This window comes from Buceros rhinoceros, unplaced genomic scaffold, assembly GCF_000710305.1.
Source record: "Buceros rhinoceros silvestris isolate BGI_N320 unplaced genomic scaffold, ASM71030v1 scaffold3748, whole genome shotgun sequence".
NCBI classification, from domain to species: domain Eukaryota; kingdom Metazoa; phylum Chordata; class Aves; order Bucerotiformes; family Bucerotidae; genus Buceros; species Buceros rhinoceros.
This window is the reverse complement of record NW_010428476.1, coordinates 53968-66710: the sequence shown is the minus strand read 5'-3', so window position 1 is coordinate 66710 and position 12743 is coordinate 53968. Positions and strand designations below refer to the sequence as shown.

The 12743-nt window shown below is 39.6% G+C and overlaps 1 protein-coding gene across 3 annotated transcripts in view; it reads right to left on the bottom strand.

Annotated features, from left to right (window-relative positions):
- LOC104498845 (trinucleotide repeat-containing gene 6B protein) overlaps positions 1-12743 on the bottom strand; it is a 44869-nt gene that overhangs the window by 5381 nt on the left and 26745 nt on the right. For 2 of the 3 annotated variants that reach the window (XM_010142275.1, XM_010142276.1), the window contains 9 exons: positions 12555-12703; positions 8876-9001; positions 7708-7839; positions 7103-7198; positions 6701-6875; positions 6155-6289; positions 5768-5944; positions 1057-1203; positions 714-809 (listed from right to left, as the gene is read on the bottom strand). In XM_010142275.1, coding sequence (XP_010140577.1) covers positions 714-809; positions 1057-1203; positions 5768-5944; positions 6155-6289; positions 6701-6875; positions 7103-7198; positions 7708-7839; positions 8876-9001; positions 12555-12703 — 1233 coding nt within the window. Of the gene's footprint in view, positions 1-713; positions 810-1056; positions 1204-5767; positions 5945-6154; positions 6290-6700; positions 6876-7102; positions 7199-7707; positions 7840-8875; positions 9002-11195; positions 11367-12554; positions 12704-12743 lie in introns of all 3 variants that reach the window. The other variant, XM_010142274.1, reaches the window with a different exon arrangement.

Here is a 12743-nt window from a genome sequence, read left to right as displayed (position 1 = left end):
AGGAATGCTGTTCATCTTGAAGGCTAAACAGGATTTTCAACACATTTTGTGAAGATGCTGAGATAACATATGAACACAGCTTTTTTATTCAGCAAGATGCAAAAACCAAATTTTGGACCAGATGCAGCTCTCAGCTATGTTCACTGTTTTACACACAATTCTTCAGTTTTAAGTAGTTATCAAGACAGCGATGTCTCAAGAGAAAACTCTGACATTTGTAAGAAGTTCAAAATTCAAATGGTTTGTCTCTCTCTCTCTCCCCCTCCCTCTAGGTTCCAGGGAATGATCAACGCTATAAAAGGTGACGCAAAAATGTTACCCTCACAGCACTCCAATATTAAGTTAAAATTAATAAAATGACTCACCTTATTACTCAAATTCATTAACTCATGCATACAGGAGCAGATATATTAAACATGTGGCGTCTGCGTCCATCTACCCTCTTGTCCCCAATGCGCCCTTTTCACCTGCTCCTCACTGCTACCCTATTCTTTAACTTGCATAACTAAGAACTTTGTATCAGGGGTGGGAGGAAGGGCAGGGGATCCTAGTAGTTTTTAAAGCAGCTACAGAGTATTCTATCTGATCACCCACTCAAATTCTGACTTCCTCAGAAATTACTGAAAGACCAAATATTCAAAGTGGAACAAGAACGAGAAAGTAGTACATCAGTGGAAACTGCTTTGTCCAGTTAAGTTTTACAGCCTGCATACCTGAAGTGCTATGAACATTGGTGAAGGAATTGTCAGAGGCACTGTAGGGCCAGGCACCAGGTGAAGGCAGCGAGGTGTTGAGGGAAGAATTAGACCCTATCAAAGTGAAAAGAACAGAGAATGAGTAGGGCAATTCCAGAGACTTTCTGTAATACTATTAAACCTCAAGAAAGCCATAATTTGTACAAATGCCAAGCTTTCACAGCCACAGTGTAAAGGCACAAAGGCTGCTGCCTATAGTCAAATGCAGTAGACTGTTACCCTGTTACGGTTAAGAACGTCAGAATATTCTTCAACGTCAGAACGACATAAATAATCACATACCAGTCGTTCACTGTTTTACCTGTGGTGGTGTCCCGCAGAAGTTGGTGGTCAGTATCTACAATGGGAGATGTGGCTGTCCCCCCCAGCACACTTCCAGGGGTCACATAGGGGTCAGATTCAGGGTCAATGTTTTGTATACCTTTCCATGGCACTCCTGGTTGGAACTCTGTGACAGAAGAGAAAAAGGAATTAGATGCGAACAGGGAAATGCCATTTACTGGAAATAATTGTTAAAGGTATTTTAGGAGGGTAAAGAATAGTCTTCTACATTGTTCTTCAGGAAAAAATCAGACTTTTCTTAATTAAAATCTATTTCACATTTCCCTCCCATGGCACTATCTCTGGTGTTTGAATACAAGCCTACACTACAAAAAAAAATGGTGCAAGTACATATGGTATTCCTTTGACTATTTCTGCTTTACTTCATTCAGACAAGGCTTCAATAGTTTTATTCTTTCTTAACGAATTTTATGTTTTTACAATTTAGAAGATTAGATCATATATTAGAAGATTAGAGTCTGCACACATACCTTTCTCAAGGAAAGGCTACCTACCTTAAGAGTTTGTACACTTTTGACACTGCACACTGTAGGTACACACTCTATACATTACGTATCAGTACTGAGGTAATGCTGAGGTGAGAAGACCTGAGGTAAATGCAATGTATATACTCAGTGACATTCTTCATGCTTCACAATGAGGTGGAATATACTTATCAAACTTTAGTTTCCTTTCAACTATAGCTCCAGGCATGCCAGATCAAGACAAGAGGATGAGTGTTTGTAAAGTATGAACATACAAGAACTCCAGTTACTGTAAGGAAGATCAGTAACTTGGTTCCGTCCCTGAGTAGGAAATCAATGAATAAAGCACTGTGGTCAATTTTGGAAGCAGTGATAAGTAAAACCGTCGAACATAAAAACAAGTAAAGAAGGTTCATATACTATTTACCAATTTGGATAAATGTGAAAAGAGTGCCAAGGTGGCAGATTCATCCCTTGCAGATGCAACTCCAGGAAAGGAATGATACCTTTATTCTCAACCTGAAGTTTTGAAATAATTAAAGGCAGAATATTTGAGTGTGATTGAAAATAGGATCCAAGATGAAAAGGATGAATAAAATGAATGGAATGAAACCATGCAGGGTTATTCTGGCAAGGAAGGATTAATTTCAGTCACTTTCGTAATGAAGAAGCAAGGTCAAGGCTATGATTTGCACAGACAAATGCAGAAAAAAACCATGATACTACTGGTTTAAACAACTACCACAGGAAGGGCAGTATCAGACTGTGATAATGCACTGGCAGGAGAATCTCAGAGAAAATATAAAAAATAACCCACTGGGTCAGAACTGTGGTCCATCTAGCCCAGTATTCTAACAGTGGTAGAAGAGATAACATTTAGGGACAGAACACAAACCTGCCCTCTACCTGTAGGCTATTGCCCTCAATCTCCCAGCATCCACAGTCCTTCTTTCTAGGATGTCAGAAATATCCTCTATCTGCTAGCACCTGCTTGTGAAACTGTTTTGCCATCCATTTATCCAATCACTGTTTCAACTAGCCAGTACCATCTGTCTACAGAAGCTCTAAAAGAAACACATTCCAAAAGTTCACCACTCCCATTGGAAAACAAACACCAACCAACCCAATTATCATCTATTTAAAAATTTATTCCCTTTTCAGTCCAGCATTTGCACCATGGTTCTAGCGCTCCGGGATTCACAAAACTACAGTTCTGCATCTACCTTGCTCACCGCCTTCAAGATTTTGTAAATCTCAGTCACATCTTCCCATCTTTATTAATGCCCCAAAATAATCTAGGATACCAGATACCAACATTTCTAACAATCAGCACTGTATCAAGGAAGGAATTTGCTCAGCTGCTGCCAAAATACTGCAATCCTCTGACAAACAGGACCACCTTATGCTTAAGAAACAAGCAATGTAGCTATTAGGTCTAGTCATAAGATCATCTCTGTTCTGAGATAAAAAAAAAAATCCACGAACACAGGTTAGGACTTCGAAATTAGAATTTGTCTGGAAAACAAACCAACCAACCAAAAGGATAAGTCCAAAGTGCATAGTAACCCCTCATCAAAAAGTTAAGGAATATTCAACCAAGGCTCCAAAGCTCAGGTGTATTGTATATAAACACATTCACTCATCACTATAATCCTGGTCTGGAGAAGAGTTTTCCTTGAACTCTGGCGTATTTCCAAACTATCTTTTGGAATCAACAGTTACTCTCATGCACATTTGCCATCTCTCCCTACAGACTTGCTCTTTTATTTTTAGATGGTAAAGAAAACATGAAGTGTATTTCTCCACTGGTATTTGAAAGGGCCTCCCCAAAAGTTCAAACATAAGAGTATTAGAAAAACCACGATAGACACATCCAGGCTGGTTCACCTGGAGCACATGACTGAACTGCTCTTGAATGGGAAAATCATAGTCTAGTATTACCTATGTATGCAAGTCTGTGAGAGGCAGCAAAACTTGCTCTCATCTCCAGCTGTGATACCAGTTTGACTGGGCACCCTTCATTTATCTTTGTGCTGAACAATACTTCCCTCTTGAATGGCAGAATTTCTGCAGCACATGGCATTTAGGAGGAGAATGTGAATGGTATAGTCAGGGTGAATGCTGAGTGACCACTAAATTAATTCAAAGGAAAAACGCACCCATTTCAAGAGATCTTCTCTTGTAAACTCATTTTTGTTAACAAGTTGTTTTCCAGCACTAGGAAGAAAAATTGTATCGCCATGTCATGAACTGATTGCGGGCCTCATCTACAAACTTGCAGAGAAAAAGGACCTACAGAATAAAATCATTTACTCTTCATCAGAGGTGTTGTTAAGGTGATTCATGATTTCAGCTAAATTTTCCTTCTCAAGGAAGTCGTAAGCTAGAGAGGCTATGAGACACCTTGAGCGGCTGATGGTTATGGGACAGTAACACTTGTACCAAAAGATTACTGTCTATGGACCTCCTAAGAGAAGGCTAGTAATACAACAATAACTGCATAAAAGCCACATGCTGAAATCCATAATCTGCTACCTGATGTCTGCAGTCACAGTCTCGAGCTACTCATTTACACAAGAAATTAGGGATGGTACTGATAATCCCAGTGAGAGTTTACGTTCACGATATGAAGCTCTATGATTATCAATGAGGGGCAAAGAGTAGCTTTCAGCTTCTCACTTCTGTAACAGCCTTCTGTACCAAGAATCCTTCTAGAGCCAGTGGCTGCTCCAAAACCTAGAAACACGGCAGAGCTGGTCCTCCCATACCTCTCCAAACACTCCAAGCAGTACTATGTTTGTCAGTATTATATAGCGGAATGGAAACAAGTTCAGTAATAACGAGTCTATGAGAGAGGTCCTGAAAAAAATTTGAATTTGGGGGGTTTCTGGCATTATAAGCAGTAACTAGAGCTCAAGAAGCTCAGTACTTAACAACCAGGCTGACAAATGTAATGCAATACATATTCACATTCAGAGAGTGGTCAGTGGTGTGAAATATTACGGGTGTGCGTATGTTCTTGAAAACTAAATCTTTAACTTCCATAGCTCACCAGAAAACATCTTCTTGCTAGAGTTAGGACACTGAGAGGTTCCAACATAAAAAGATTTGACTGCTTTTTGTAGGTTTCCTGCAGTCATATCTGTCATACAGGTTCCTCAGCTTTCTGATGCAAGGCCTGTGCTACTGGTTTACCCTAGAGATGCACCTGTGCCTTTACTTTTTACGCTTGAGGGGATACACAAGATTTGCAGTTAGTAATGTCTTCCTGGAATGTAAGAGTCTTCCAGGAAGAGAAAAAAAAATTCACAGCAGCCACTATTTGCTAAAACAGCACTGGTGATTAATCCACGCAACTTCAAAGACACCACTCTGTTTAATGAATGTTTTATACAGAAAATTGCGTGTGAGTTTTCAAACACACATGCATTTTTCCTAGACACTTGGGTTTTCTAGAGGAAAGATAAAATTCTGCCTGTGAAACTCTAGAAGACTTAAAGAATGTGCTACTGCCTGTATCCAAAAGGAACTTCTACTCAAGCCACAAGATTGCTGAGCCATACTGAAATATAGCAACATTCTTCTATCTTTTACATGACGTGAGCAAAGGTGAACCACAACAGTGTAGCAGATGTGTTTTATACGTATTATACCAATGCTGCTGGCAAAAAACCTCCCCTTGTGGTCCACAATGAATCATAATTGCCAGAAGAGTTCACGCTACATAAAATACAAAAGGTCAAGACAATAAAATCCTGTTTCCGCCGTAACAAAACCCCCCAGTTTTTCACATCTCTTGTTTTCTGATTTCACGCTAACAGTCAGAACTTGTACATTCCACATCAGCCTAACAACATGCAAATAAGGAATCAATACAAGAGGAGGGAGCTGGTATTGTGTACTATGAACAAGTGCTCTCACGAAAAATTTTCTAAGGGTAAAGTCACCAAACTACAGAAGATAACGAGTTCACCTAGCAAAAACCAAAGACTACTCAGGCGATTAAGCAGTTAGTTCATATTGAGCTCAGCAATTTTTTACTGGAAATATAACATTTAAGTTCTAATCTAACATGGAAGAAATTTAAGAAACAAGACAGGCCAAGCAAATACTTTCCTTGCTGTGGTTATTTAAAAATTATGGTGAGGAGAGGTCCCAGCATGTCTGCTCTAAAGCTAGTACATAACCCCTGCCCTTATGTAATACCTGGAGGCCAGCTGGCGTTGCTGGATTTGCTTCCGATCTTGTTTGTTGGTGGAGATTTGGCAGGTAACCAACTATCACCAGCAGGGCCTGTGTGGCCACTTAGCGGGTCGCCCTGTATTATGTCGAACTGGTTGTAGGGCGATCCTCCACGAGCCTTTCCAGGGGGCACTATTGCACCTGAACCATTAAAAAGATACATTCACACTCAGAAAAGGTTGAGATCTTTATGAGGATGGTATATTAAAATAAACAAAAAAAAATTTTAAAGACACATAGCGGTGAGGTAAGATATTCACTAACTTGAAGCACAATTTTATCTGAGCTATTTTCACCTCTGGCATGATGATACTGCAAGGGAATTCCCGAAACAGCCAGTCCCATTCTCACCATTTTTGTGAATATTGGCATCTTGTGAAGCCACAGAGGACAGCCCTTCCATCATAGTCCACTGCTTAAAGCGGGATTCTGTTCCAGCATCTTTCCCTCCCACCATGCCATAATCCATGCCACTTGAGCCAAAGCCTGTAAAACAAACAGAACTCCTCCATCATTCACTCTTTTCGGTTTAAGAATCCTCAAATAGAGAGTCATTATGCTAAGAAAGGGGAAAGAAAAAAAAAAAAAATCAAGAGCAGCAAATGTAATGTTCAAGAGGCAACTTCCAAGTAAGCTTGTTAGGTCAGTATGCCACCAAGATATGCTTTGTTATTAGGTTTGTCTTCCTCCCATGTACAGATAAATAATCCAATTTGAGGAAGAGTTGACAGTTGTCATAACCTTTGCTCTAATACTTACACATAAATTACTCATTTTTGGACCAAACATAACTAGCTAATATGGTACCAGAATTACCACATTATATGGTAGCACAATTACTGCATTAACGTGGTAACTACAGGAAATGCAGCAAACCTCTTTTCACAGAGCACTTACCTGAACCGTATCCAGGTATTTGCCCTTTGGTCTGTAAATCTGAGAGACCCACATTCAAAGGATTGGGTACCATGCTGTCTAAATGCGGCTTAGGCCCAACAGGGTGGGATGGTGAATGCTTCATGCCAGGCTGCCTCGGCTGCTGCTGCTGGAGGGCACTCATCATACGAGCAATCTGCAAACGAAAGGAAAAAAAATGGAGATGATTGTCCTATACTGTAACACGGAATTCCAGTAAACATGAAAAAACAGTGAAAGGGATCCAAAGAACCTTGCTCTCTGAAAAGAGCAGCCTGAACAAAGTGCAAACTAAAGAGAGCAGAGTGAGCGTCCTCTTTGCTGCAGACTGCATTTTCCCAGCACACTTTATACTTCATATGACTGACAAAAACAGTGTCACACCTGTTGCTCCTGCTGTTGTCGCACAGCTTGAGATAACTTCCTCTGGCTCTGTAACAGCTGTTGCTGCTGCTGCTGCTGAAGGAGGAGCTGACATGCCTACAAGATAAGTGAAGGTGGTTAAGAGCGAAAATACAGAGCTTACCAAGTGAAATACAACTGCCAAGAGCTAGTCACTAGCAGATGCTTTGCTCAGAAATTAGGTAAACTATTTCTCATTCCACACACTCAATTAAAATTACAATGGCTGCATCAGAAGAACACTATATCCTTCATTTGTTTCTAATTTAACATCGTGCAACAGTATTACTAGTACATGCTTTATTACCACCAAGAGTCTAAAGAAAATCAACAAACAACTGCTTTCAGTACAAAGACATTGCTTAGAATTACTAACCCACTGCAACACCCACAGTAATTACACAAGTCTGTTTAGCTGGTCTGCTGCCCTCTAACCAGGCTGCATTCTCCTGTACACAACTACGGAGTACTTGTACAAAAATTAACACAAGATCCATAGAACAAAACAGAATTAGAATAAACATAACAATAAAACTCTTTCAAACAATTCATAAACAGTCAGTCTCACAAGATTACTAGCTACTTACTAATTGAAATTGGGGAATCTGGGGAAGCTGGCTCAGCATGGCAATCTGTTGTGGAGAAAGCTGGGGGCCCATATTGAAAAGACCAGGATTCAAGCCACTGTTGGGAAACTGTTTGAGCATAGAGGCCGAAACCTGCATGGAAACCAGTTACATATCCTCAAGAAATGAACTGCTACGAGAAACAGTGATGAAGCAGAAGTATTTCTTTAAAGGAACAGATATGACACCAATCTTACATGCTGTTCCGGGAAAGACATTACAGATTTATTAACACATTACATTTAAATATGCACAATCTATGACTTGAGCAGAGTGAGTACCTCACTTGATTGACAATATACAGTATTACATGGGCAGATGCAGACACACACACAAAGGTTCCTCCCCCAACCAGTCGGTTGCTAGAGACTGCACTAAATTAAAATGCTGATATATACCCAGCTAACCAGTAATCACAGTACTGCATTATCACATTAAAAACGTACTGCTTGACAAGGGAAAAGAAAGGCATTCAGGCAGTCACTGGAGCAAAGAAACAGTGCCTCACAGAAAGTGTTAATCTCTTTGTATGCTGAATAAGCTATAGTAAAAGACAAGAGTAGGTGGAATCCCCCCACTTCTCCCTCCATTTGAGATTTACACAAGTAGAATTCAAGAGAATCTCCAAGAAGTCTTCACAAAGTCCCAAGCAAAAGGTAAACTTGTGCATTTGGAGACCCTGAGGTCTTAGAGCTCTGCCATGTAAATGCAATGTACAGCCCTTCATTAGGCCTCTCTTTCGGGGGCGGGCGGGTTGGGGAGCAAGAAGCGCAGAACAAGACTGCTTGAAAGAAACTAAACAACCTGTCACACTTCAGAAAAACCTGTCAGCTTTCACTTTTTTTGTTGTTGTTTTTAAAATACTTTGCAAAAGCCTATGTAAGACACAGGATTTGTGAATCCACTTGGAGGTTTAAAATACTTATAGTGAGCATTTACCATCAACTGCCTTGGAATAAGAAAGAAGGCTAATCCTTCTGCACTGAGTTTTAATTTTTTAATCTCATCTAAGTTTTTGATTTCTTAGTATCAAGTCAAGACTCAGATAGATGTGTAAGTAATCTCAATGGTGTGTTCTGAAGGCTCTAGCTCTACTTTTACAAGTAACCAATTACTATAAATTCCTTACCTGGGGAGAAAGAAATTGGGGAGGCACTTGCGCCCGGATATTGGGGGAAGGATTTAGTGGCTGCACTGGTGTGTGCACGCCCCTCGATTGTGCTGTGCTGTTTCCAAACAAACCATGATTGCCACCCTATAAAATTAAAGCAGTAGTGAGAAGATGAATCTTTCAGGAGAATTGATTTCTATGCTATTAACTACACATCAACAACGAGGCAAATACTGACTTAAACCAAGTACCCTTAGAATTACTGAGATGCTTGCCCTATATCAGTTAATATTCTACCTGGGTTAAAACTGCCGTACTATGTTCTTGAGATGCTGGCTCTTTCTCCTCTACATTGAAGACTCATGTTTATCCACTTACTCCAAAGCACGTGACAAAGCTAATATTTATATTTTGCACTTTACATGTTGGGAAATAGAAACTTGGAGTACAAACAACATGATCAAAAAACCATTCTATTGGCTTAAAAGTTTGGGAAAACTGTGTCAACAAGAATTTTGGGCCATCATTTAGAAAAGTCAGGGACTTTTTCTGAGTAGCTTGTTGAGATGTCACTCGTAAGTCTATTACTTCCTCTGCAGGCCTTTCACTAACTGAAATTAGTATTAAAAATAGTATTTAAAATATTCCTTCTGATGTGAAAACTTCAGTATTCTGGTTTGGGATGTTTTTCTTTTCCTTTTTTTCCCCCCAATAAATTGAAAAGCAGTAAAATCTTCTAGTGAGAAAACGTTTGGGGTTTTCTTCTCCCACTGAATTATTTTCTAACACAAGAATACTTGCTGTTCGAGTTTTTAAAATGAGAAATATTTACTGTTTTATAAGCAACTTCTGTAATAATAAACCCTACTGCACAAAAATTACCAAAGAAAATTCATTATTGTGTTTCACTATTTTTGCCTCCGAGTGGACTGTCTTTATTTGTAGTGTCTTTCAACAAAAGCCACAGGAAATATTATGGAGAGTTTCCTGCACTAACAGTCCCATGCTGTTGCTTATACTCCAAAAGGTCCTTCATGTGCCATGATTCTGCCCTGTCATTTTCAAGACCCTCAGAACTTCCCATCTTCTGCTGTACATAGGAGGGTTATAATCCTCAGATAACCTGCACATTTTCCATCCCTCAGCCATCATTCTCTGTTTTTCACCATGCTATCACTGCTCTACTCAAACTCATCATTCTTCCAAATGGAGATTGGGTAGGCCTTCTCCAAAGCCCTTCCTTCCCTTATACACCACGATTTTGTAAACTCTGCCTCCCTTCTACCAGAATACTGCGCATCCTTCACTATCCTTTTGCTAAAACAGAAGTCTCTCATCCTGCTTCTATGCTGGTAGCACTATGGATTGCCTCATTCACCTGCATCATGTTTCACTTTAATCTATCTTCTCTTTCAGAAGCAACTCAACATATCCTCCTACGTGCTTAGTATGACAAACAAAAAACCCCAAGAGACAAGAGTTATTATTCTGAAAAAACCTGACTGGGGTCAACTAAACTAAAATTTTTGAGAGGCTTGAAGCTGCAGCTACGCTTTCAATCCTCCTTAAAGCTCAACTAAGTTCTGCCCATCAAATTCAAGACCATGCCTGCAATTTTGAACTCAATCTGATGTTCAACACTGATTGTGTCACATAGAAACAGAAAGACAACACAAAGAAACACCATCATGTTAGGCATGTGACTACATAACCTAGTCTTTCATTTCCTAGTATTCCTGCAACATTTTCTTCCAGCATAATGCTAAACATAATAGCCAGAAATTCTTCCAAACTGCCGTTACCCCACTTCATTTCTCCCCCACCATTTCCCTGTATTCAGAATGAAAATATTGCTCCTTCAAGAGTTTTTAAAGCCTGCTAAATCAATCCTTTCCTTGGACTGTGTAGAGGGAGAGGGAACACGCACAATGCGTAAGTATTGCAAATTTTTAAAGGCACATTTCTACATACAAGGTCATCAGGTGGAGTGTGGAAAAATTCAGTGTTGGGGGGTGGTGGGGCAAATCAACATCGTCTAGCTGGGTTTTAAAACAGCAGTTAAAATATAAAGGTTGCAGCTAACTTCATCGCTTCTGAAAAGCACATCTATCTGCTGCTGCACTGTGATTCAGGAAGTAAGAGGCCAACTGAAACAGATGGAATACATTTTGTTGATAGGAACCAAAGAGCATTGATTCTTAATGGCCTGATAGAGCTGCCATTTCCATTAACAATACCAATTTATTTAGCAGGAAAACAAATGGAAGCAACCAGCTAACCAGGATTAAGCCCAGGTTGCAGCCTTACAACAATGCATCTTATAAGGTGGCCTGCTTACTTGTCTAGCAGCGAAGTTTTGGGGACTGAGCCCTGAGCCGATTGCCCCAAGGCCGACGTTGGATAATGTGGAACCAGAGGGAGACAGCTTGTAGCTGGGAGAAGGGGAGAAGGGGGAGCAGGGAGCCTCATCCCCAAGGCACCCGTCTTGATTGGAGAAAGGCAAAGTCAGCTGAAGCAGCAGTTAGCCAACAGCAGGAGTTGGTTAGTGAAGCAACAGAATGCAAGAGGAGAGAAAGAGGGATGGTGAGTGACTAGGAAGAAGCAAAGTTAATAATAGTAATAGCAATTACAAGGACTAATCTTCTGACTCAAATAATCACTTGACAATTATGATTTTGGTTCAAGGAGATAACCAATAAATTCCTTAAGGGTGCTTCTTAGAAATACATTTGGAACTCTCATGAGCTTTGTTTCTGACAGTGGCTACGACCACTACAGAAACAAACAAATCTTGAATGAATTCCTAATGATAGCACACACCTATAAATGTAATTTGCCAGGAATGCACTAGATTTGATAGTGGTATTTATCAATTAGGCCACCAGAGGGAGCTGACAAAAATGGGGTTTTTTGGCCTGTTATACCAAAATGGAGGAGTTAAAAAAAAGAAAATTCATCGACAGTAACACACCTTCAGAATTTTGAAACCAAATTTTTTCCATTTTACATGTGATAAACTTAAAACTGTATTTAAAAAACCCTAAAACATTCTGAATCTGCTGGACATTTTCCCATTCGCAATGTGAAACAATTAATGACTGATAACAATAGTGAAAGTTTCTATTTAAAATAGGCAAGAATATGAAAGAAACACTACCATAACATACAACAGATGTCACAGAGAAACATATGTCATACAGAAGCTAATGGTACATGGACATACAGCAGAAAGAGCTGCAGAATTTAGAAAGGGTGTTTCTAATAAATGACAAACATGAAAGCAGAAAAGATTTGGAAGACTGTGATTACTTATGTTTACTCAGATCTAAACCAATTCTTTTACAGTAGATGACTCTAGTCAGTAGCCAAAAGAATCACTGTGATGAAACCTACAATGAATTTTGTTGCTACTAGTAGTTTACACTCCCCAAAAAACCCACAGGCATTATTCTGTCAATATTAAGAGCAGTCTGTTCTAGAATAAAGTCTCATTCTCCCCAGGTAATTTAGTTTGTCTATGCACATCTGACACCTGTTTTATATACACATTCATTCTACAATCGTAACTCCCCCACACCTTTTATTACTGAGTTTGTCCAAGATTACTGAAGTTTTAGCACCTCCAGAGGAGCAGGGTAAAAACTAGGACCTTTAACACAGAGGTTGATATTAATCTATCTAAAGATAATTCTCTCACCTTCTCAAAATAAGGCCCGCTATCTGTGGTTCCCAGGTCTTTGGAATTAGGTGGACGGAACCCAGATCGATCCTTTCTCATCATATCATTAAAATCCCCGAGATTCATGGCTCGTTTGTCTACCTCAAACTTCTTCTCTGGGAGACCACCTGTAAAAAAAAAAAAAAAAAAAAAAAAAAAAAAGGAAAG